General features: G+C 36.1%; 1 protein-coding gene across 3 annotated transcripts in view; it reads right to left on the reverse strand.

Annotated features, from left to right (window-relative positions):
• LOC139964780 (low-density lipoprotein receptor-related protein 2-like) overlaps positions 1-27,325 on the reverse strand; it is a 144,372-nt gene that overhangs the window by 6,105 nt on the left and 110,942 nt on the right. For all 3 annotated transcript variants that reach the window (XM_071966743.1, XM_071966742.1, XM_071966744.1), the window contains exons 53-78: positions 26,495-26,614; positions 25,400-25,525; positions 24,020-24,151; positions 19,438-19,557; positions 18,160-18,285; positions 17,386-17,508; positions 16,138-16,263; positions 15,183-15,314; positions 14,697-14,952; positions 13,972-14,100; positions 13,329-13,502; positions 12,464-12,693; positions 10,932-11,180; positions 10,332-10,448; positions 9,711-9,833; positions 8,717-8,839; positions 8,150-8,269; positions 6,495-6,611; positions 5,302-5,418; positions 4,736-4,852; positions 4,445-4,582; positions 3,752-3,877; positions 2,755-2,868; positions 2,196-2,321; positions 971-1,105; positions 49-177 (exon numbers count right to left, since the gene is read on the reverse strand). In XM_071966743.1, coding sequence (XP_071822844.1) covers positions 49-177; positions 971-1,105; positions 2,196-2,321; positions 2,755-2,868; positions 3,752-3,877; positions 4,445-4,582; positions 4,736-4,852; positions 5,302-5,418; positions 6,495-6,611; positions 8,150-8,269; positions 8,717-8,839; positions 9,711-9,833; positions 10,332-10,448; positions 10,932-11,180; positions 12,464-12,693; positions 13,329-13,502; positions 13,972-14,100; positions 14,697-14,952; positions 15,183-15,314; positions 16,138-16,263; positions 17,386-17,508; positions 18,160-18,285; positions 19,438-19,557; positions 24,020-24,151; positions 25,400-25,525; positions 26,495-26,614 — 3,645 coding nt within the window. The remainder of the gene's footprint in view (positions 1-48; positions 178-970; positions 1,106-2,195; positions 2,322-2,754; positions 2,869-3,751; positions 3,878-4,444; positions 4,583-4,735; positions 4,853-5,301; positions 5,419-6,494; positions 6,612-8,149; positions 8,270-8,716; positions 8,840-9,710; positions 9,834-10,331; positions 10,449-10,931; positions 11,181-12,463; positions 12,694-13,328; positions 13,503-13,971; positions 14,101-14,696; positions 14,953-15,182; positions 15,315-16,137; positions 16,264-17,385; positions 17,509-18,159; positions 18,286-19,437; positions 19,558-24,019; positions 24,152-25,399; positions 25,526-26,494; positions 26,615-27,325) is intronic.

Consider the following 27,325-nt stretch of genomic DNA (forward strand, 5'->3'; position numbering starts at 1 on the left):
AATGTAGTAAAAAGCCATTACTTTAGCAAAGATAAATTGGGCTCTTACCTGTATGAGTCATAAAATCCAATGACTGAATCTTTCCTTCTCCAAAGACGACATCGTTGTATGAATTAATCTTGCTGTCAAAGTATCGTAGTTCTGTACCGTCACCAAACAAAAGTTGTGGTTCAACTTCTGTACAGGAGAAATAATAAAGAAATCTATTGGATATGAAAGGTTAACTTCATCATCATCATCATCATCATCATCATCATCATCATCATCGTTGTCACCACCATCATCATCACTCAAAAACTTTGAAAACTGTCCAGGTTGCATTTCTACTCAACTTTTTTTGTAAGTTTTGAGAAATGACCCGTTAATATGCTGAGATTTGCCATAAAGTGACTAGACTAGTTAATCATTTTGATCAGTTTAATAAGATGCAAAACAAAACTCAAAATACTCAAATTAAATATTATACAGTGCATTTCAAATTTGTCAAGGACAAATGAGTGCTCCATTGTTTATATGAAGTTAAAGGAACATGTTTCAAATTTTTATAACAGAATGCTAACATTGACATGAATAATAACATTAAGGTTTGTCTGCACTAAGAAGCCAGTCACCATCAGGTAGGCCTTAAAGGAGCCTTCCTGAGTTTTAACATATTGTAAAGGTGCATATCTGTAAATCCAAAACCAACTTTTGAAACTTAACCAACAAGTTTATTATTTTTCTTGGACTATGACTTAATCAAGTCTAAAATTCTGCCTAAAATCATCCTTCCAACAAAATTTCTCACCTTTTAAAGTAGTCTTTAACAATTTATGAAAGAAAGGCAGATTTAGATTAAAATGCAACCTATACTCTACTCATTGAAGCATTTCCACTCTTTCTAGATACGTTGGAGCCATTTTGATAGATGCAATAGGAATGTAATATGGTCTTCTAAGCCTAAAAATCCTTGAAGAAGCCCAGTACATACCATCACTGGTTTTACATCCCAACCCGTCATTGGCTTCATGGTCCTCATAGCCTTCTATGCACGTACAGGTATATCCACCTTTGTAATTATGGCATTCTTGAACGCAGGCATTTTCTTGGATGCATTCATCAATGTCTGAAATCAATGAAGGAAAAAAAAAGTTAAATTTCTTACCATTTTTTTAGTCATGTATTTCATGTACAAATGCTTGGACACCCACCCATTAATCAAGTTAAAATACCTATCAGGAGGTCCCAGCCTTATAAAGTATCATGACAAGTATAAACAATTTCATTCATAATCATTGAAGAAGAGATCTTTTGAAACACATTTTTGAAATTTCAAGCATATTTTTTGTTTGGTGAAACTGCATGAGTAGAACCAATCACCCTGCCTATCAGTATGTAGGATAGATTAGGAATACGTTAGGCATGTTTGCAGCTTGTGAGCTCTTTGACACAATCGTGTTACTTTAATTCAGAGATAGTTACACAGTACAGATTATCCACAACAGAGCAACAAATATAACAGCGCCCTCTGTTAAAACGATTCAATCTTAGAAATTTTGTCCCATTGTAATGTTTTTACCAACAAACTTGAAACCTCATTTTATGGATTTCGAAATTCACCAACATAGTATTGTCAGGTGAAAATTTATTGACAGCTGATGAAAGTGGATTTTATTCTTAACATATTTTTTCATTTTGAAAAATGAAAATTTGGGTTCATGTACGTATGGTTTTAAAGAAAACAACATCTGATGTGACAGGTTTTGTATCAAAAGAGAACTTGTAGCAAACAGGTATCATGTGATAGAAGCAACCTGACATATCAGGCTTTTTACAACCCAACTAAAAGACAAGCACAAATACAATGGTATTAAAACAAGAGCCCAACAGGCACTATGGTTCCTTGCTAAGTGGAATGCCATCAAAGTGTTATGTCATCACCCAATATCATAGTTGATAAAATGAATGCATAGTATCAACTTCACACAAATGGGCAGGTTCCAAAGCTGTCACTCCATAATAAATTTAAAACACATAAAAATTAAAATACATATCAACCCCATTCTATAAAACCTTTCACACCCTAACTCACTGTATACAGTGACTGAAGTGAAGTTAACTGAATTGAAGGTTGAATCATTTTCATCTCAACTTACTATAAGAGAATATGAGCAGGTCTTTAGAGAGAATACTTAAAATACCCAAATGAAGCTTACCTTCACAAAATCCTGTGTCGTGGTTTATTTTATAACCCTGGAGGCAAGAACATACGAAACCACTGCCACTTGCTGCATCCGTGCACAACTGGTGACATGGATTGGTAGCACATGATCCTTGTAAAGCTGTCAGAGAAATTTGCAGTGGAAAAAAGGACAGAATGATACAGCTGCTATCACGATTAAAATACTCTGCAGCAAGTTTTTTAAAGCAATTACTAATGCATCAGCAGTTTGGTATTGAATAAACCCCCACTGCAAAATTTAAAGCAGAGTTTTGAATAGATTTTGATAAAATCCTGTTAATATAGTACAAACTTATATCAATAGTGCTCATTAACTTGACAAAACCATTCGTTAATTTTTACCTATGTTGTCTATGTCAATATGAAAAGTCTCTGGACATCTCGGTAACATTCACTTGGTGGCAAAATCCAGACGATTGTCTTAATTTGATCATCGTAACCTTATTTTGAGAAATACTTGATAGGTTGGAAACATTTCTGACGAGATACAAAATCTGCTTTAAACACATTTAATTTAAACTAATAAAGCTTACTGCATCCCTGCTCATCTGACATATCTCCGCAATCATCATAGGCATCACAAGCATAAATATTTGGGATGCATTCTCTGTTTTCACAGGTAAATTCATCACATGGTGGAGGGGTGCCTGGAGCAGAGAAAGAACAAATAGATGGAACAAAAAAAAACACCTTCAGGATCAAAACATAAACATCATATGCTGTCACATTTTAAGAGACTGGATGGGAACATCTACATATGTCACATAGACTACGCTGAAACAACTGGGTGGTTAAAACGACTGAGATATACAAAAAGGGTTGAAAACATCAACAGGTGTAACACTTATCACAGACTGGGTAAAAGTGACATTAAAACTATTGGATTGTAAAAACTGGGTTGTTAAATGAGTGGGACGTACATTATTGGTTGAAACAACAGATGTCACACATATCATAGACGTGGTTAGCACGATGACAAGACTGGGTTTAGATGTTAATCAGACTGCGTTGTGACGTCAGATGTCATAGACTACGTTAACACATCAACAGGTGTCACACGATAACAAACTGAGATAACATCGACAAATGTCACCCGTTTAAATACTGGGTTTAACACGTTAGATTTTATGTTATCACGGAATGGGTTATTTCATATGGTTCTACGTACTCTTGTTTAAAAAAAAGATCACAGATTAGATAACTAATGACATGCTGACTGATTATAATGCAGGATTATGCCTATGAAAATACATCTAAGTGACAAATGTTGACGATCAAAATCAAATTAAAAATTACCTTAATCATTAACCTACTTCCAACTAAGCTCTAGCAGAGAATGTGTTCTTAATTTAATCAATTGGAATCATATTTTATATTGATTAATATTCAGTATATTTGAATATTCATTAGATTTGAATATTCGGTAGAATTGAATATTCGGTAGATTTGAATATTTGGTAGATTTGAATATTCAGTAGATTTGAATATTCAGTAGATTTGAATATTCAGTAGAATGAAATGTTTTCTTACACAGGCCATGGGTGTTTTCATCACTTGCATCTTGACAGTCATCAACGCCATCACAAGTCAACCACAGAGGAATGCACTTCTGATTGTCACAATGGAAATTTTGCTCCGTATCACAATTTGTTGTAGCTGTAAGATAAAAATTTAATAAATGATAATTGTGGATAATAGAGATCTTCAGCCTCGCCCTAAATCAACAGAACAGTGATGTCATATTGACCCTATCTAGTTCAGTGAAACTTCACATTCAGCATTCTCTGAAGTCACTGAGAATTCCTTTGAGGAAATCTCTTTTTGAGGAAAACCTTCCTTCTGTTTTTAAAAGTTGTGTGTATGTTGCAGTCTTTACAGGGATTATCCAGTGGCTTAAAGTTGATTGTTAAACAAAACTTGATGGATTATTACAGAAGAGAAATGCTTTTCGATGAAACAATTTCCTGGTGTAAGAGAGAGTCAACCAGTCAAAGAAAGATTCAGTACAATATATCATTGTGAGAGGATGGAGATGGAGAAATGTTATACAACAACACAAGGACATTTAAAATAGATAACAAACTTGACACCTACAAAAATGATATGTTACATAATTTCCCTTTTCCAACTAAAAGGAAATATAGATATATATTATACATATATATATATATATAGCTATATTAGTCTGCAGCATTTATGAGAGCAGTTTCAATGCAAACTTACAACATGTTTGCAGATTTTCGTCTGAGTAATCGCCGCAGTCATCCACCCCATCACACCGGTAATGAAGAGGTAAACAGACGGTGTTCTGACATGTGAATTCTGTGACGTAACAATATCCACCACCGGGAAATCTCGTAGCTGTAATTGCAAGGAAAGTCACATTACGGTTAAGAGATGTGGTATGCTGGATCAAGATAATTGTTACAAAGACTTGCAAACAAAAAAAGATACCTGGTGGGGAGGGGGGGGGAAGGGGAGAGGGGAAGGGGTGGGGTCTGGATTTGTACTTACGGCAATCTTTCTCATCTGAGAAATCAGAGCAATCCAGATCTCCATCACAGGCATAGTCATTACTGATACAGTGCCCACTTGCACACTGAAACTGCTCATCCAGACAGGAATGGCTTTCTGTAAAAAAGAATGACATAAATGGACATAAAGTGAATGCTATATGTATTGTGGTGGAAAGGGAGTAAACAGGGGAAACTGTTTAAGAAGGATAGTTGTCCAAGGGACAATCTAAACTTTGAAGGTTGTATGATCAGGTTGAACAAGTTGGTTTCAGATAGTTCACTTATTCTGCCAAGGATAATTTCAAAATAAAAGCCTCTGAATAAGATCTTGCTAGGATCCAAATGTCAGGCCAACTTTCTTTTACACAAGGATAATTTCATTGAAAAATTTCCCATAAAGCTGCCTGAACAAATGATGTTAGTGTTCAGTTACTAGACAAGGCAGTCAGTTGTATTAGACAACAGAGGAAAACAACTTATAAATCATGCCTGAAAAAGAACTGCTGTAACATTGGCTGACACAAATCACAATATGTTTTAAAATATGAACTTCTGGAATCTTACCACAGTCCATTTCATCTTCTCCGCCCAAACAATCCTCGGACTGGTCACAAACCCACCGAGTAGAGATACACTGCTTGTTAGAACACTGGAATTCACTTTCGCTACAATCTCGATAAACTTAGGACAAAAAGCAAGAAAGAAGTCGAACGAGACAAAGTGAGCAATCAAAAACAATCTTTATGCTTATAAGTGAAGAGGTTTTAATACTAGCTGAAGATGATCATAACTTCCAAAGGTCCCATTCTTATATACATATATATATATATATATGTATATATATATATATATATATATATATATATATATATATATATATATATATATATGAATGACTAATGATATACGTTTGTGAAATCACAGGCATTCTTAAGATAATAATAAATATTCTCTTGGTGTTCACAATGCATCAAGTGTTGAGAGCGTTGTGGTCAAGTGGTTAAGGCAGTGGACTTGTAATCTAAGGATTACAGGTTCAAGTCTTGGCCAGATCATTGCGTTGTGTCCTTGGGCAAGGCACTTTACCTTCATTGCCTCTCTTCACCCAGGTGTATAAATGGGGACCTGCGAGATAAAACTGTCAGCTGTTCAGCTGCTGCCATGTGGAGGGATTGTTTCTATGATTGACAGGTTATCTTTGACCAGGGTAGTATGGTGATGCGCCTTATAGATCCTCTTTCATATTATGCTTACTTATGAAGATGAAATTACATCTGGTACACACATTTTGTTAACGTATGGAGTGTATTATTTTCCACATGTTAAGATCCAGTAGAGTACCACCCTACCAAGGAGAAAGGTTACTTTCCACCATATTTTGGAAGCCATATTAGATTCTCAACAGTCCAGTAACTTACCCTAGATACCCAGGTCAATAGTTCAAAATCACTTTAAATTTTAAAAAACAACTAAAATGGTCTTTATTAAATAAGCATTTGTAAAGTTTCTAATTTCTTTCCCTATGTTTAGGTGCATTTTGGTGGGGGGGTGGGTGGGGGGTTGTGTGTGTTTTTTGTTGGTGGCCTGGCCTCAATAAGCTCTGTTTCTGCCAGGTCTCCCCCACTTCACATCATTTGTATATATCAATTGTTTGATTCCTATGGAATGTATTTGTATTGTATATTCAAATGTTATATGTTCACTTTGTTTATGTTATGGTGAAGTGGAAATCATAAATAGTTTTCAATTTCAATTACCACATTGCTGTTCATCGGAATTGTCACCACAGTCATCTTCAAAGTCACAATGCCACCTAACCGGGATACAGCGGTGATTGTCACAGCGGAACTCTCCACTTCCACAAGTAACTGCTTCTGTGAAATTAATGGCATTACAGGCAGACTTATATAAATGTTAACAATAAGCCCAAATGATTTGTATCCATATTTCACAAAATCAGGATTGATATTAAATGATGTAGATAGAGTAAGACTTCAGTTGTGTTTACAGTAAGACTGTTAAACAACTGTTCGTTTAACCTGTGAACTCATTTAAACTGCTTGAGTACATTTCTAGAAGATCTCGAGCCATGTATGGTGGTTACTGCAAGACGATGATTGACACTTAGATGTAATGTCAGATGAGATGAGATGTAACCTCTGATGTTTCATGCACCAAAATATGGCAAAAAATGCCTCATAAATTGTCTCTGATATTACTTTACGCTACAAATAGAACTTACTAAAATTGTAAATAATTCCATGTAGTACCAGCAGAAAAAAAAAAAAAAACATGTTGACACCAAACAACACAATATCTCAGTACATAGTAAAAAGCATGGAAAGGCACATTTGGTCTAAATATAACCAGTGTTGCAGCATGCTCAGTACAGAAGTGATCAGACTATCCTCAGACTATATTTTGACTCACTAAGGCTATATTAGACTCACCTAGACTATATAAGACTCACTAAGACAATATTAAGACTCACTAAGACTATATTAGACTCACCTGGACTATATTACTCACTTAGACTATATTTAGACTCACTAAGACTATATTAGACTCACCTGGACTATATAAGACTCACTAAGACAATATTTAGACTCACTAAGACTATATTAGACTCACCTGGACTATATTACTCACTTAGACTATATTTAGACTCACTAAGACTTATTAGAATCACTAAGACTATATTTAGACTCATTAAGACTATATTTAGACTCACTAAGACTATATTACACTCACTTAGACTATATTTAGACTCACTAAGACAATATTTAGACTCACTAGGACTATATTACACTCACTTAGACAATATTAGACTTACAAAGACAATATTTAGACTCACTAAGACTATATTAGACTCACTAAGACTATATTGGACTATATTGAGACTCACTAAGACTACATTAGACTTTATTTAGACTATAATTAGATTCACTGAGACTATATTTAGACTCACTTAGATTAAAGTTAGACTCACTAAGACTACTTTAGACTCACTTAGACTATATTTAGACTCACTAAGACTACATTAGACTATATTTAGACTGTTTTTATACTCACTTAGACTATATTAGACTCACTTAGACAATATTAGACTTACTAAGACATAATTTAGACTCACTAAGACTATATTAGACTCACTTAGACTATATTGGACTATATTTAGACTCACTAAGACTACATTAGACTATATTTAGACTATAATTAGATTCACTTAAACTATATTTAGACTCACTTAATTTATAGTTAGACTCATTAAGACTATTTTTGACTCACTAAGACTACATTAGACTATATTTAGACTGTTGTTATAATCACCTAGACTATATTTAGACTTTATTAGACTATATGTAGACTCACTTAGATTATATTAATTTTATTTTTATAAACTGATATTTACCACAGTTATCTTCATCTGAGTTATCTCTGCAGTTGTCACGACCATCACAGAGGGCCCAAGATGGTATACACCTGTAATTAGAACGACAATGAAACCAACCTGCTTCACAGGTCCGACTTTCTACAACAACAAAAAAGAGAGAGAGATTAAAATTCAAAGTACCATTTTGAACGGGTAATGATAGCTTGATGTTAACAAGAGGATGCAGTCAAACACAATGTGAAACACAAGGAATAAAGAAAAAAATTGTATACCCTACACCCCAACAAAGACTTAGAGCAGCTGGTCACTACCATCGACTCCCAGAAGAAGCAGCCAACAAGTTCATTCTCTGGGAGCCAAAACATGGTAAAGGACAGTGGGGCTGAAAGTAAATCTGAGCTAGCAACCCTTATGGAAGACAGAAATGACTGGACATCGAGATGCCCGATTATTGTCCGGCCAACTTCTCCTACCCCTCATGATGATAATGGTCGACCGAGGTCGAACGATGATGATGATTATACACCCCAATAACTATAGTTAGAAATGCAAAGAAGACTATAAGTAAACTCATAATGAACTTACGACAATCTCTATGGATTTCATCGCTGCCATCACCACAGTCATCATCCAAGTCACACACCCAAGAATTTGGAATACAGTTATGGTTGTCGCACTTGAAATAACCAGCAGAACATTCTCTGGCTTCTAAATGTGACAAGATGAAAAATATTTAAAGGATTTAAACATTTTGGATTAGAACCAATTATAATCGGGAACTCAGATTTGTTGTTCTCTGTCAACTGAGCTATTAACTTTAATATTGCGCATTTGTTATTATCAGGGATGAGCCTGGTAAACACAAAATCACAGAACTTTGCAAATATTGTGGTATAGGCTCCAGTTTGTGTATGCTACAATGTGTTAGGATAATAGTTTTTGTCCCTGAGGTAGAAAAGAAATCACGGATATTCCGAGAATTCACGGAAAAAGCTCATGCCTGTATTAACCTTTATTTTCCTCGTGAAGGGGGTAGTCAGCAACCGCAGTAACTTAAACACGATAAAGCAGACAATCTGAACTGCAATCCAGAAAGCCACATAAGTAGCGACAAGGGAAATATCAAATTTTGCCATTGTAGTAAACATGCCACAATATATCGGGAAATTAGAAACAGAAAATTGAAGGGGAAAATTGTGGTGCTTTTTTTTTTTTTTTAAATAAACAGTGGAAATATTCAGTACAACCTTTGCTGAAGAATTAACAATACATATAGTTTTCATGGTCTCATGGTTTTCACGGTTCGAGTCACTCCAAGATTAATGTATGTCGTCCGGTTAAAGAGTTGTTGACAATTCATAATCATGGACGTTAAATATGAATCTAAGAGACTGACTTCGGTCAGCTTGCATCTTTGATAAGCCAATGAGGCTTTCTTCGCGAGTTCCTGCTTGCAGGAGGATCTAAAATACATACATACATGGTCAGAATGATTCAGTCTCAGATTCAGATAACGATGGAAACGAATAGAGAGATGGGAAGAGGAAAGGGAATTGGAGGGGAGAAGATTTACACTTACGACAAACAGCCAGGTCTTCATCTGAATTGTCAGGGCAATCTTTTCTCTGATTACAGACAGCTTGATGACTTATACATTTGCCTGTACCACATCTGAATTCCCATAGCTTACATATTGTAGAATCTAAAATAAAAGTAAAAATAAAAAAGAATGTTGCAACTTGTAATAGCTCTTAAGTGGTGTAATGTAATCATAACAAATGTAGCTGTCCATAGCGAAAGGGGGAGGGTGGGATGAAAAGGGAGGGATGGGTATGGGGATGGCAGGGGGAGTGGGAGGCGGGTGACATTTCTTTATCAGGAGGTGAGGACAACACCTACTTGTGTGACAGTGAATAGTTTTATCATATTTAGCTTAAGATTTATCGAAAGTGGAGAGATTACAAGATTTTACTAGAAATCATGCACACAGAAGTCAAAAGAGAAGATAAAATACAAGTTTTTTCACACAACCTTAAGATCATGGCACACTTGCTAAGAAAAAGCAAGTAATAACAAGTGGAGGGCTCATGGATACCACAAAACTAACTAAGAACCTCAGTATCTGGAAGCTTAAAATTGTTTGAAATCAATTAACTTCTGCTTCGACAAATGTGATCCAAATAGAATGAAACTACTTTACCGCAGTGAGCCTCATCAGAATTGTCCCCGCAATCATCTACACCGTTACACAGACGGATGCTGGTTGTACAGTTAAGATTATCACACTGGAATTGCCTTCTGTCACAGGTTCGAACAGCTGGAAAGATTAAATCAAACAAGCTTTCCTTTATAAGTACATAAAACTCAGTTAGTTAACAATGGTCAGATTCATTAAGCTGTAATTTTCTGCCAGTAGATATTAGAAAATGTTCCCTAGGCAACCCAACAGGAGATGAAACATGTGATTCTACTTTTCTGCCCACTGTCATGACATTTGTTGTGATTTCTGAGCATACAAAGATTGTAAGAAAGAAAACCCAGTTAAGTCATGACTGTGTGGCAGTATCCTTCCTTACCACAGTTGACAAGAGACACTGTTCCAGTAGAAATAGCACAAATGGGTATAAAAATTTATACACCTGTTCTCCTTGTGCACTGAACATTTTCTCGTCCACTGAACACTTCCTCGTCCACTGAACATTTCAGAAAAGGGGTTTGTTTCGCAGACAGTGTTCATCCACAGTTATCGCATGGACATGGGGATTGAAATAAAATGATTAGATTTCTCTAAACTACTTACGACAACTATCTGGTTCATCAGAGCCATCGGAGCAATCTTCTGAGCCGTCGCACTTCCAGTAGAATGGAATGCATTTGGCGTTGTCAAGGCAACGATACTCTTGCACCGAACAATTAGGGAAACAGGTTATCCCATCAGATTGTAAGATAAAGTTGTCAGGACAAGCGCAAGTGGAAGAATTTCCATTGAGGCCAATAAGACAAAGGTGAGAGCAGCCACCGTTATTATCACCACATGGATTTGGTAAATCTAGTAGGTGAGCAAAACATATTTCATCATAACACTAGAAAAACAAGAAATACACAAGAAAAAACCCTACATCCACACCTGCAACAGCAACGTAGTTTAACAAACCCTAAATAGTATACTACCACTGGTTTAGATTTTAGATTTCTTTTTTGTTGGATCATAAAAAAAATGGGGTTGCTAGTATGTCACTAATGATATCATAACATCCATATAACATACATCCTGTCATACAATTTTTAAAATAATACAAAATCCTACTTTTCCCCAACTTAGTGATTTTACTGAATAATTTTCATCTAATTTACCTTCTCAAAGTTTTTGGAAGGGTACAAAGAAATGCAACTTACAACTCCTGGAAAGTGTCATTTTTGGCAATCTGGGAAGCTTTCTTGGCAAAAATTCCTTGGTACGATACACGCCAACCGATTGTGACACTACGTTTAGATAGTATCATCCCCCCCCCCCCCACACACTAGGAAAGTCTTTTCTTATATATTAAATGATAAATAACAGGGATGCATCAAATCATATCAAGTAAAAGTCCCGTCTAAGTTAATTGCAAACTATGCATGAACTCAATAAATGCATGGCCCTTGACACAATAACTGCATGGCCCTTTACACAAGAACTTTACACCATAATGGCCCTTTACACAATAACTGCATATGCAGTATGCATGAACTCAATAAATGCATGGCCCTTTACACAATAACTGCATGGCCCTTTACACAATAACTTTACACAATAATGGCCTTTTACACAATAACTACATATGCAGTATGCATGAACTCAATAAATGCATGGCCCTTTACACAACAACTACATACCTTATGCATGGCCCTTTACAAAATAACTGCAGACCTTCTTGCATAGCCCTTTACAGAATAACTGCATGCCGTACGCATGGCCCTTTACACAATAACTGCACACCTTATGCATGGCCCTTTTACACAATAACTGCATACCTTATGCATGGCTCTTTACAAAATAACTGCATACCTTCATGCATGGCCCTTTACACATAACTGCATGCTGTATGCATGTCCCTTTACACAATAACTGCACACCTTATGCATGGCCCTTTACACAATAACTGCATACCTTATGCATGTCCCTTTACACAATATCTGCATACCTTATGCATGGCCCTTTACACAATATCTGCATACCTTATGCATGGCCCTTTACACAATATCTGCATACCTTATGCATGGCCCTTTACACAATAACTGCATGGCCCTTTACACAATAACTGCATGGCCCTTTACACAATAACTGCATACCTTCATGCACAGCAGGATGCATAATGTGGATATCAAAAGGACGATGTTCCGTCTTCACCAGCTCTTCTTGATCCTCTCCTGAGAACTTCCTGGCTTTGTTCACAGATTTTTTGTTCCATTCCGTCCAGTAGACCCAACCTTCAAAGACCGTCAGGGCAAACGGGTGGGCAATCTCATTGCCCGGTTGGCCGGGAAGTTCATGCATATTGCTACCGTCCATATCTGAAAATCTGATACAGTAGCGGAAAAAATATATATCATGGATTGAATATAAAAATGGACTAACCGATTCTCAAGCACTTATTGGAGGTGATTATCTCTGTTACACCCTCATTGGATAGTTTAATCTACGAAATTCCTCTTCCAGGATAATAAGCAGCAATGTAAGAGAATGAATGAAGAACATTCTTCAGTATAAACTGAACAGTATGGTTAATTTACATAAACATATACAGAGTGAAGAATGAACAATATCAACATATCAAAATATTAGGCTCCATCCATTATACAATTATTTTAGTTTAATCTACGAAATTCCTCTTTCAGGATTATAAGCAGCAATATAAGAGAATGAATGAAGAACATTCTTCAGTATAAACTGAACAGTATGGTTAATATACATAAACATATCCAGAGTGAAGAATGAAACAATATCAACATATCAAAATATTAGGCTCCATCCATTATACAATTTTTTTTTTTGGTAGCAGACAATCGTTTATTAACAGTTATTCCTCTCTTTTAAATTTTGTAATTTCACTCATTACTGTATCTTTTTGGAGACAAATTCAACTTTCATTCTAAGGGATTACAAAAAAATAGCCAAGCGGGAAATAGGAAAAAAGAGAGAAGAAGGATTACTAACGCAATAAAATCCAAATGAGCATCACACCAGAAAAGTTTCTGAGCAGGAAAATCAATCGTTAACCCATTAGGCCATACGATTTTACTATCTATGATTTTGTCAATTGCTGTTGAACCATCCATTGCTGATTTCCCAATGTACGCCTCCAATCCCCAGTCAGTCCAATACACAACACTGCGAACAAGAATCATAAAGAAAATACTAAGAATGAGCAGATATTGATAAATTTGTTACCAGCTTAGCTTTGTTTACTTTCATATGCAAAATAATTGGAAACATAATGGGAAATATTGTTGATTATTGCAAAATTTTCTACTTTCATTTTTTTAAATTTGGTGAAATTATGCATCTGGCAAAAACAGAGTGAATGACATCATCTTCTTTATAATATCCACACATAAAGAATGATGTTTTGAGAATAAGGTAGCAATTTGAAGAAAGTCTAAATACATGGAACACTGACATTCAAGTAATAATTTCTAATGAATCACAACTGAGGGATCAAGCAACAAGATTTTAAAACAAAAGTGATCTTTAAGAAAGGTTATCACGGACCACCTGTTGTGATCGAATACCTGGAAAGAACCAAGGGTTTATCAAGTCATAGTATGCTAAATTCACACAAGAAGATATTGAGACTTACCCTCTTTTTGGGTTCACTACCACAGCTCTTGGGTAAAATAATCCTTGATAAATCATTGTTTTACGAAAGGATCCATCCAGTTCAGTTACTTCCAAAACTTGACGTTGTCGGTTTATAATATACAGTTTCCTGTAACAGAAACATTTGAATAAAAGTGTTGCTATGTAGTGACAGTCGTCATAGAAACAAAGGAGGATCAAACGCATGAGATGCATTTTACCAAAACCTTAAGGAAGGGAAAAGATTAGACGATTGGAGGAACCTCCTTACCCCCATGTTAAACTTGCATGGTTCTTCCCATGCAGTTAAACAAATGCCAGACCTTTATGTGCCCAGAACACATGTAACAGTTTACTATGAAGCCTATACACTAATGACCAAACGTTAGGATAAGTGTTTAGTAGGTCTAAATGTATGGTAACCCCTTACATTACTTTAGGGTGAAGGGCAATCAATGAGCTGAATAATAAAAAAATAGGTTTTTCACCTAACGTTAAGCCCTTTAAGTTTATGCAACAATTTTATCTGACAGTTCTTAAAACACTACTTGTGAAAGTTGTATCATATTATGAAGAAATGTTCAAAATGAGGATTTTTCCCCATTTTTTAGACTGAACTTCAAAAATCTATGACTTCCAAGACCCAGATAAGAGATCTTTCCTTTTTTCCCCTACTGTTTTCCTTGTCCAAACTGCATGGTAACCATATGTTATTAAGACACTGACCTTCCAACCCAATCGACCGCAATGCCTTCAGCTCCAACCATGTAATCTGAGAGAATTACTTCCTTCTCAGAGCCATCCAGTTTCATTCGACTCAGTGACAGAGAGGTATCAATGACAAAGATGTTCCCGTCTTGCAAATCATAGTCCAGAGCAATCGCGTTTCTAAATCCATCGGAAATTAGGTCGTACTGACTACCATCTACTGACAACTGGCGGACATAATATCGATTCGAGAAGAGAAGTTTCTCTTCATCATCTGTACAAATAGGAAAGAGTAAAGAATTGATCAAAATGGTTCATTTTTGCTGGAGAATTAGAATTTCCCAAATCAGCAATTGAACAAAGATCAATAATGTTTAACGCTTCCTTGGAGTGTGTCCCTATGATGTTTTGTACAATCCTATAGCTATGTAAAGATTAACCAGCTTCCTTGGAGTGTGTCCCTATGATGTTTTGTACAATCCTATAGCTTATGTACAGACTAACCGGCTGTGTGTTTGCATGAACTACCATCTCGAAGCCTCTGGTATCCTGCAGCACATTTGCAGATGTAAGATCCAGGTAAGTTCTCACATATCTGACTGCATACCCAGGGGGTCTCATTACACTCATCAATATCTAACAAAACAAAGCACAAAAGAGAAGATGAGTGAGTGAAGGTGAGAAAACTGCAAGAAAATTTCGTACAGACTATTGGATCCCTTTTCTAAAAGCTGTTTCTTTAATCTTTAAAGGGTGTGAAGACTCGCGCACAAAGAAACGTCTCATGCCGGTAATCTGACCTAGTTTCGAATGAGCTGTAACAAAAGTGTTAGACACCACCATCAATCCCAGAAAATACACACACAGCTTGCTACCGTCGGTAATTAGACACTAGTGTACAGTCATTACATACAGCTACGGTCAATACCCAAAACACAGTGTACATAGCAGCGATGGACATCTCAGGTCTAGATAAAAGATATCAAGGTATCATGTTTCATTACTGCCTGCATTTTGTAGCGACAAGAAGAAACCTTAACTTAAAGTTAACTTTTTCAGAGGGGGCATGTGGTTTGGAGCGAGTCTTCAATGCCTTAAATGTTGACAGTTTGAAGCTTCCTAATGAATATCTTTCGGTTTGAAAATGATAAAGTTAAGGAACACAATTCAGACCAAAAAACTTACTTGTGATAAGACAGATCACTCTCGTTGTGAGTTCCACTTAAAACTTAAATTTATACATAGTAGGAACAGTAGGCCTGTTTGGTACTTTTGTTTCATTTTTAATTCCTTTTTTTATTACACACAAACATGCTGTAATAAACAGTTCTTCCAAAAATTGTTCCAAAAATAATTGTTCTTCCAAAAATTGAACAATAATCACAACAAACAAATAAATAAATGAATGAATAATGAAAAGTGGAAATTATCACCAATGACAATAATATGTCTGACGTACCTCGACAAGTTTTTTGATCCGGATTTAAGACATTACCATCTTCACAGGTGCAGTAGTAACTCGTTAAGGTATTTACACACCCAGACTCACATTGGTTTGAACTTAAATCCTGACATTCATCCACATCTGAGAACAAACAAAACAAAATCAGCAAATTATTTCAAAATATTTGAAACTAGATATATTTTAGTCATCAGGGCAAATAAGCTGCAAAAGTCTTTGTTATTCTTTACAATATTTTTATTATTCCTTTATTAAATGCATGAGTAAAATGATATTCTTACATACATAAATATTTCAATTTGATGAAATTCTAAATAAAGAAAACATTCACAAGAGAATATCGCAAATGTGTCATCTTCTAAGGATGAATCGACAGAAAAGATTGTAATAGGATGTAAAAATCTTGAATAACATCTGCCCATAATGTCATCACCGACCACTTACTGTGATCACCTCCAGGGAAGAATCGAGGGCTTAGCCATTCAAGATAGATTACATTCAATCAAACATATCTCGAGTTACAGACAAGATTTTGAGATGGGAATTTCAACTAACAGTGCAGACTATTTTTCTCTTCCATACTATATTGTCTTCCACCAAAATATCCTTTCAAAATCATACTAATTTACCTTTTAACTGTTCTGCATTCAAAGCACTTGTACCGACAGTATGAACAGTTTGACTGTCCTGTTTCTATTCAATGATGATTAGGAACTACTCATACTGGCAGTTCAAGTGCTTAGGAGAATGATATTGGAGGACAGTGTAGAGTGGTATTAACATTGAAAGATTTCCAAATTGCTGGAGACTGATCAGATGTGCATGAATATTTATGACTACCCCTTATTAATAATGATTTCAGTTACTTTATTTGCAATTCATGTGACTGATCACCCCAATTATCCACACCAACCAAAGATAAATAGAATATGTACAAGAAGCGTTTTCATTTGTTCATGGAAATGCAATTTCTATAGAATACATCATTACAATGAAGCCTGACTGTGATTTTAAGGTGGACCGATCAGGATGGGTATGAATATTTATAAATATTTATGAATATTTATGACTATTTATAAATATTTATGACTTTGCTCATGAATACTTACTACAGTGTGATTCATCTGATTCATAACAATGAAGCCTGACTGTGATTATTAGGTGGACTGATCAGGATGGGCATGAATATTTATAAATATTTATGAATATTTATATATATTCATGACTTCGCTCATGAATACTTACTACAGTGTGATTCATCTGATTCATCAGGACAGTCGTTCATCTTATTGCATACAAGTTGATAATCTATACATTCACCGCTAGAACATCTGAAGTTTCCTGAAGGACAGGTTGGTGGATCAGTATCTAATTATTGAAGAGAAGAAAAAATTGCAATTTTTTCATCTTTGGCAATATATCATATATAGATACAATATTAATGGCAATGTGAAAACAGGCCATCTTTTCTATATTTTGTGTGTCTAGTTAGCGTAACACAAGAAGATTATAACAAGACTGCATAAATTTTGTCTAGTTTGCGTAACACAAGAAGATTATAGCGAAACTGCATAATTTTGTCTAGTTTGCGTAACACAAGAAGATTATAACAAGACTAAATTTTGTCTAGTTTGCGTAACACAAGAAGATTATAACAAGACTGCATAAATTTTGTCTAGTTTACGTAACACAAGAAGATTATAACGAGACTGCATAAATTTTGTCTAGTTTGCGTAACACAAGAAGATTATAGCGAAACTGCATAATTTTGTCTAGTTTGCGTAACACAAGAAGATTATAACAAGACTAAATTTTGTCTAGTTTGCGTAACACAAGAAGATTATAACAAGACTGCATAAATTTTGTCTAGTTTGCGTAACACAAGAAGATTATAACGAGACTGCATAAATGTTGTCTAGTTTGCGTAACACAAGAAGATTATAACGAGACTGCATAAATGTTGTCTAGTTTGCGTAACACAAGAAGATTATAACGAGACTGCATAAATTTTGAACTCACTGCAAATATCGTCTGCCTCATCGGTGCCATCTCTACAATCATCATCTCCGTCACATTTCCAAGACAGAGTGATGCATCGACCGTTTCCGCAAGAGAACTCTGTAGCATCATCACAGTCAGGGTATACTGGTGGGGAAGAAAAAAGTTACCAATAGTTTAACACAGATCCCCCATCTCTTCTCCCCCAACACCTTGATTCCCACCTGCCCATTTTGAACTGGTTGTTCGCTATCTAACTGGGATGACAGATTTGATTTGTTCTGCTGCTACGATCAATGTTCGGAGGAGGGGTTGTTTGCTGGAAAAGGATGGTGTGAGTGGAGGAAATAGAGGGTTTGAGGGTCGGGTGGGGCTGAAAATAGAAGGTTTGGGTGTTTGAAGGGGCTGAAATAGATTCTGCCAACACCTTAGAATGTTTCAATTAGTATGAGTGACCTTTTAGATATTTTACTATTTCCAGCAAAAAAACAAAAGAAGTTTTCTGAAAACTTTCAAAAAGACTGTGTACATGTCACCCAAAAATGTTTTCATTTATTTTCCTAACTTAAGTTGACAAAAATTAGTTTGCATGATTTAAAGCATCGTTCGAATGCTTTACATAAATCGTTGGGTTATAACAAACTGGAATCGAGATTTGTTTCTACTTCTTGTATGTCTTTCCCCCATTTTGTTGTTTTAGGCAAATTCAAGATTAGTGTTCGTAAATCTTTGTTATAATCCATCATCACAAACTACGTTAGAAATAACATTGGCTTTTCAAGATAATTGATCGATTAATTAATAACAAGATTAATTAATTGATCATTAAAAAAATCAGCCTGGTAATGCATCTTTGATTTTGCTTCTTTTTTTCTTTTTTTTTGTGGTTATTTTTGTTATCAAATCACTTATTTATTCTCTTCTGGAAATTTTTCTCTTTAGAGATAAGGACTTTATCCCTTCAGATATTTCTCTTTCTCTTTGTACAGAACGTTCTTCAAAACTTTGGATAACTTTGTGCTCATAATTTTTAAAATAAATGAAAATAAAACAAAACTGTTAGCAAACTGCTTATCCACAAACGAGTCCATGTAAGAGAATGTGTCATATTAAGAGGGCCTGACGTTACGATCCTAGCAGGATCTTCTTCAGAGGCTGAATGACAAGTTACAGTTACAGCAAGTGCAAATACACACACAGAATACAGACAGGTTAATACATTTTTTTTTAACTCACTTCGAAATAACCTTTTGATTATCATCACCATGAATAAAATGTTCACCCAAACCCTGTCCTTACCACATGAAGGATATTCGTCTGAGGTATCTCCACAATCGTTATCATGGTCACATTCCCACTCCTCTCGAATACAGATACCATTGTCGCAGGCAAATTGGTTCTCAGAACATGAGACTCTCGCTTCACAATGAAAGATAACACTTGATAGTTATTCACTTATATATAATCTTGACTACTAGAGCAAATAATGCTGCATTATCTCAAGACTTTGCACAGTAGTAAAAGGAATAATAATCCAGAGGCAGAAATACTTAAATTGCTTAATATAATAACGATCAGATAGCCAAATGTCCTAGTGATTTCTTGCCAAATTTCATATGAGAACATTTAAAACTTTCTTTACTTAATATGGTGGATGCATATACCAAAGTATTCTTGGCATATAGATATCACAACAGTCAACCTCAAATAATCTTTAATCACTAGGAAATTAAAGTTGTTGTTGTACTTTAATTCATTTGTCTTATCGCCAATTGTGTACAATGGGAAAGGAGGTCTCCTATAAAGTCTTAAAAAGACTTAGCAAAGTAGGAGAGTGCTCAATTGTTTGAACCCACATGTGTAATAAAAACGATGTGTGCAAGCTTAACTGTTGTAGTTAGGGAAGGCTCACAAATTTAACAGACGATCATTGCCGGCCCAGCCGTTGCTATCCAGTGTAATGAGCATAGCAACCAGCTGGTAATGAGTCACGCCTGAACACACACATTTCCTGGCTTCCAAGAGCCTGTGGACAGTTGTATGCACTGACTATGAGACCACAAATTAAGCCTCTAATACACATAAGATGACCAGACAATGAGCTGGACACTTTTGTCTGGGATATACACAAAAGGGTCATATAACTCTCTCTGCAGGTTCAGAACTGTGTTTTTGTATATTTGCGTGTCTGGCAATAAAAAAATTCACAGGTGCGTATGCAAAATACTGCCAACTTTTTTGAATTTATATTGTCACGAAACTGATGAAAATTTTACAATGACAATTTAGCATAGCTATATTTTGTAATAAAATGAAGATTTAATCTGTCTTACAATCTTTGAAAAGTTTTACTTACAAATCTCCCGATATTAAGAAACAAACATTGTTCGGCAAAGCTCCATTTCTAGACTGCCTAACAATGAATAGCATGCATTATATGTATATTACAAATGCAGTGTATAACCCCACCGAAAAGACTACCGTACATTTGCTACGAATTTTCCCAGGTACCTTGCCAAACAACCGTGAGCCCATCCCGTCTAAAACCTGTTTCTTAACTTTTTTTGCATGTTTCCAGGGAAATTTCCATGGAATAAACTGTTTTGGCTCCACTCTAAGATTAATTAGGTCAGTCAGAAATGGATCGGCAAAGTTATGCGAACTATCACTATTGAAGATAACGAAGCCAGTGAAAAGAACGGTCAAAGTATGGACTCGGGAAGCGATCGATAAACTACAGGATTGTTTTGATGACACGAATTGGGATTTGTTCCAAGAGGATAATGATTTGCATTCATTCACAAATACAGTGACTGCGTACATCAAGTTCTGCCAGGACATTTGTATACCAACTAAGACTGTCATACAATACCCAAACAACAAACCGTGGTGTGACAAAGCTGTCAAAGCAAAAATAAAGGCCAAGGATGAAGCTTATCGGACTAAGACCACTGATCCAGATAGATACCACCTCGCCAAGTCTGACCTCAGGAGAGCCATTAGGAACGCGAAAAGAGCACAAAAGGAACTGATTGAGCAAAAGTTTGATACTGTAAACCCGAGAGAAGCATGGGCGAACATCGGGGAGATTACCAACTACAAAGGGGTGAAGAGGTCAGCGGATAGTGATGACGCAGAGCTGCCAGACAAGCTGAACGAATTTTATACGCGGTTTGACAAAGATAATAACAGCCAACCATCTCCAGCCAACAACACAGATGTCACCGCGCCATTTGTCATCCATGTGACCTCGGTGAGGAACAATTTCAAACGACTCAACGAACGGAAAGCACCAGGACCTGATGGCATCACTCCAAAACTGCTCAAAATATGCGCCGCACAACTCGCTGGCGTCTACACTGACATATTCAATTGGTCGCTGAGCACGTCAGAAGTACCCCGGTCATTCAAAGATGCCACCATAGTACCCATCCCAAAGAAGGGCAACGTATCTGGCTTGAACGACTATCGACCGGTTGCGCTTACATCTACACCGATGAAAACATTTGAACGTTTTATCCTTTCTTTTATCAAATCACTTTTACCCGAAGGTTTTGATCGCTCGCAATTCGCCTATCGCACGAACAGATCGGTTGAAGATGCTATTTCTATATGGTTACATGGGACCCTGGCTCACCTGGAGAGGAAGTGTTCCTACGCCCGCGTACTTTTTATCGATTATAGCTCAGCTTTTAACACTATTATTCCTTCACAGTTACATTTTAAATTATTGGAACATTTCAAATTCCCTCCTTCAATTTGTAATTGGATCCTGGATTTCCTTCTGGAACGCAAACAGACTGTGAGGGTCGGTAACAATTATTCAGCGGCTGTCGTTCTCAACACGGGCACCCCACAGGGGTGTGTACTTTCGCCACTGCTGTACTCCCTGTTCACACATGATTGTGCAGCCGTCCACCCAAACTCGCGGATCATCAAATTTGCAGACGACACCACAGTGACTGGCCTGATCACAGATGACGATGAAAGCCACTACCGTGATGAGGTAAACCTTCTGGTGAACTGGTGCCACGATAACAACTTAACTCTTAATGTGAACAAAACCAAGGAACTGATTGTGGACTTTAGGCGGAACAAAAATACAAAGGACCCTCTGATCATAAATGGTTCTGCTGTAGAGCAGGTGCACACATTTAAATTATTAGGCACATTCATTATGGACAATTTGTCTTGGAATGAAAATTCACATGAAATAATGAAGAAGGGACGTCAGAGACTTCTTTTTACGGACTCTTAAATCTTATGGTGTTAGTGATTTTATTTTAGTGAATTTCTATCGTGCAATTATAGAGAGTATTTTAACTACAAACATTTTAGTCTGGTTTAGTCGTGTGAGTCAGAGGGATCTAGGGAAACTTCAGTCAGTTATCAGGAGTGCTGAGCGTATAATTGGCACTAGTCTACCGTCCCTCCATTCACTATATCAGGAGCGAGCACTGAGGCGTGTAGACTGTATTATGAAAGACCATTCCTACCCAGCATTTGTGCATTTTAATGTCCTTCCCTCAGGAAATAGATTACTAGCTTTTAGAGGTTCGAAGCGTTTTACCAACAGTTTTTATCCATCTGCAGTGAAGATTTTCAATGCGCATCATAGTCGCTAACTTATTTATCACTCCCTGTATCTTATGTCTTATTTGTTCTGAATTCTGTTTTATTGACTTAGCGCTCTGTTTATCGTACAAGTATACATTTTATGGTTCTTGCCGTACATATTTCTTATCATTCGTACTTTTTTACATCGTCACTTTTATCGCAATGTTTTTATACCATTGTCGATAGCCTACCGGTAATTATTACTCATGCAATATCACTTTTTATATGTGTTTCATCGTTTTGCGTTTCAATTTCATGTCTGTTTTAGAGCTCTTGTGTTTTGAACAATTTCCATTGTATTTTTATGCATGTGGCTGAATAAACCATCTATCTATCTATGATAGACGTTCAAGAAAAGTAAGTCAATTATCCCCATAACATTTAGGTAAATAAAACACACCTCAAGCCAACTGACTCCCATGAACAAAACTGTTTATTCCCCATGATACACAAGGCAAAGTCTATACCATACTAGCATAGCACAATATCACAGCCCTTAGCTACGGTCATCTTTATGAAAGTAAACCTTGAAATCTCATGCTTTAGGCCACTTGGCATGATAGAGTAAATACTGAATATTGTTTCCATGTCCCTGTAGAGAACGTCAACTCCGCAATCACAATTAGTTGTTTTTTTGTAGTTATGCAACCACCGAGGTCGTTAAGCTATTTGCTATACACGGATGATATTATTATTTTCTTTTTTTTGGAAAGTTCTAGAAAATACTTTCTTTTCCCCCTGCTTAGTACCAGATGTGGTATAATATTCATAAATGGGTGTACTAGAGAGCCTTGTTTACATGACATCAATTGCATTTAGCACCATATGCCAGTTCCGTGTGAATTTTTCGAAAGTTTTTGCTTTATCTATTGGAAAATTACTTACGTTCACAATTGATTATTTCTCTACTGATTTTCAGAGTTTTTATTTTTATAGAGTTTTTAGTGAATAAGTTGTGCATGGAGTATAACCTTCATGGAGAAACTTGGAGGCTGTAAATAAGTCTTACACAATCAGTTAAATTACACATGTGGTATAACTATTTTGTTCTTGATGAATCCAAAATTTCATGTAGAAGATAAAATGTTTCGTCAGAAACTAAGAAAAAAAAGAGATGGACCAGTGTTGAATGAGAATCCTTTGAACGGGAAATCAGCCAATGAAGTAAAAGTATTTTGTTTGATATGAAAATAAGCCAATGAGGTTACAGTATTTTGTTTGATAGCCAATGAGGTTGTAGTATTTTGATTGATGCAATTCTCACCACACTCATCTTCATCCTCAGCATTCTCACAATCACTATCTCCGTCACAAACCCATTCTTCTGGGATGCATCTACTGCGACCCGGTCTGTTCCTAGTACACGTAAAGTAACCTTCTTGGCAAGTGTGCTCATCTGAAAGGCAATCAAATTAGATAAAAGCAGCCCGGCAGCGACACAATGTATCAAATCAATAGCTACATGGACAAATCAAGCAGATGTGTATATGGATATTAACCTGTTATTGGAGCTGCACAGAGGGAGGGGTAAGTTTTGGAAACCGAAAATAGAAGCCTGAGAAAAATATGAACAAGGAGTATATTTAATATAGTATCTTTTCAACAGATAAAGCAATAAAAAGCAAACAACCAAACAAAAACTGACTGAAGGAGAGAGGAACATTTTACTTCAGCTGTGAGGAAGGAGGAATTCACCCAAATAAAGCAATATCCAATATTTATTTTTATATCCGATACCTAAGTTGTGCACAAGATCTTTTACAATGAATGACATCATATAATATGCACTTCATTGCCACTCAGTTTGAGGAAACAGAAATTCGTAGAGCTAAAATAATCTTGTTTAATAGCCAATCTGAATGGGGAGGGGAGAGTGGGGGGGGGAGTGTATCAGTACTGCTTTTAAATTAAAATAATACCCAGTCTCCTCATTTCTACAGCTCTAACAGATAGTTTAGAAACAATCCAGAGTTACATTGCTCATGCAGTCCTCGAGGAGTATATCGGAGGGGTAGGGAAGCCTAAAATACATATATTATTTATTTATTCCATAACAAATCAAGGCTTTGAAAAATGTACTTTTTCTACAGATTTTCAAGTGACTTTCACTATTACCTCCAATGCATTGATTGAACTGCACACAAGACCTACCATAGCATATATTCACTTAACCATAACCATTAAACTATAGAATACTTTTCAGAATATATCTGTTCAGGATAGCTTAGGATACTGTTCAGAATATTACTGTCTAGGATAGCTAAGGATAATGATACTGCTTAGGATATTACAGTTAAGGAAAGCTTAGGATACTGTTCAGAATATATCTGGTCAGGATAGCTTAGTTCAGAATATTACTGTTTAGTATAGCCTTGGAGTCTGTCCAGGATATTACCCTTTAGGTCAGTCAAGTTATTGCATCATTGAATTCCTTTCTGACAAGACATTAACTAAATTCTATGCACCAATAAGGGAATGTGCGAGCATATCTGTTGAGGTCTAGTTGTATCTGTAACCTGATCTGATCACACTCAATTATTCATATATTAAGCTGTTACTCTTTACTGATGACAGCAGTGCATTTGAAAATAAAGGATTCAAAAAAGAAGGTGAAGGATTCAAAAGAAATTAAAACACAGCTCACCACAATTCCTGTCTTCATCGGATCCATCTCCACAGTCGTCATCCGTGTCACATATCCATATCTCTGGGATGCAACGGTTATTGTTGCAGGTAAAATAACCTGGTACACACGTGAATGAATCCGTACCTGTAGACAACAAACAAGATTGATTAAGGAAACTTTATGGGACTGTCATTCTTTGTGCTTCATTGATTGCAAGTTCATACAGGTAGACTGCTTTAAAATGAAACAATTTTTCTCTACTATTATTCTGGACAGCTCGTCATTCGCAAGCAATGAGTGTTGTGTTTGAACAGTTTGAGTCCTTAAAGTCCTTAAAGTTTGAGTCTTCACCAGTTTGAGTCCTTCAAGATAAACTGCTTATAATTTGGAAAGCTTGTTAGTCCATAAAGACAGACTGTTTGTAATGAAGAAATTGTGCAATATTACTGAGTGTAAAATATAGTATAGTATATATCATTGAACTGAATACAAATGGTAATTGGGTATACTTTTGCTAAAAAATTTCACAAATTCTAATCACAATTTGACTCATTGCGATTATTGTAACAACACAGTCGGCAACACAAACAGAATAATGAATATGACTTATCATAGAAGACTACATACCAGTTTAGTGCAAACTTTGCTGTTTAATGACAGATGCAATTTGCAATCATTGGTAAAAACACTATTTAAACATGTAACAGTTATTTCTTCTCACCAAGAAAGGTACAATAGCTGTTAGCAAGTAACCTTTAACTTGATTCATATCTATAAGTATTTATGCTTCCAAACTCATTGCCAGTTTAACCATATTTTAATATCTTTCACATTCACTGTACATCCATTGCTCATTTTTTAATTGTTTAAAATGTGCATGGAATGCTTCTTTAATGCTTATTTTATGCTCACATTGACTCTTTAGCAAACACCTAAAAGTCAACAATAAATGTTTCATTAATTATCATAACTCAACCGAAACATGCCTTCATTAAGTTTGTGCTTACAGGCATCCTAGACAAAATATGCTTTCCATCCATCCATCCATATTTCAACGAATGCAAATTCCATTAATGAAACAGGACCTGATGGATTAGGATTGGTTCAACTCACCACATACTTCCGGTTCGTCACTACCATCACCACAATCATCATCTCCATCGCAATACCAAGTCCCCGGAATACACCTACCAGCAGTACAGCGCCAATTTGGTGGGTCACAAGGTTGCAAAGCTGCAAGGAAGGATGAAATAAAACAATATTATCATTTCCTCAATTTGATGCTTCATCTGGTAATCAAGTTAGTTAACTTTTAAGTAAATTTGCTATTTGACAATTATTCTGTTAACTTTGATTAACCACTCATAGTACTCAATACTAAAATAGTTAACTTCTATACTGACAAAGTTCGTAAGGTTGCTAAGACAAGCTTCATGTAGAAAAACAAAAGATAAATAAAGAAAAATAAATCAGCTTCCATTTTACAGATGAGTAAATTTAATAACACTAGAGCACCAATGGTGCAGAAGCTCATACCTTTTCGAGCTGAAAAATGTAGGGCCCACAAAACCAATTTTGGGCCCGTGAGGGATAACCCCCCCCCCTCCGTTAGCAGAATCCTGGCCACACCAATGGCTATAATTCCTATTTTCCCCTTTAAATCCTATTTTACCCACTCTCTCAAACAATACCACTGGCCTACCCTATTAAACTTTCTCCCCTCTACCTTAGCAGACATAACAAGCACTCCCTACAAGACATAACTTCACAAGCTGCCTACATACCTCAGGCTCAAAGACTTCTAAGAATCGGCAAGTGCTGATTGGCTATAGGGCTCTCATGCTTACAGTTCAACAGTTAATAACAACTCCCAGTCCTGCTTTAATTCCACTAACAGCCTCTGCAGAGCTTAACCACAAATGTAAACAAACACTGCAGGGACTG

The sequence above is a fragment of the Apostichopus japonicus genome, chromosome 23, assembly GCF_037975245.1.
Source record: "Apostichopus japonicus isolate 1M-3 chromosome 23, ASM3797524v1, whole genome shotgun sequence".
Taxonomy (NCBI): Eukaryota; Metazoa; Echinodermata; class Holothuroidea; order Aspidochirotida; family Stichopodidae; genus Apostichopus; species Apostichopus japonicus.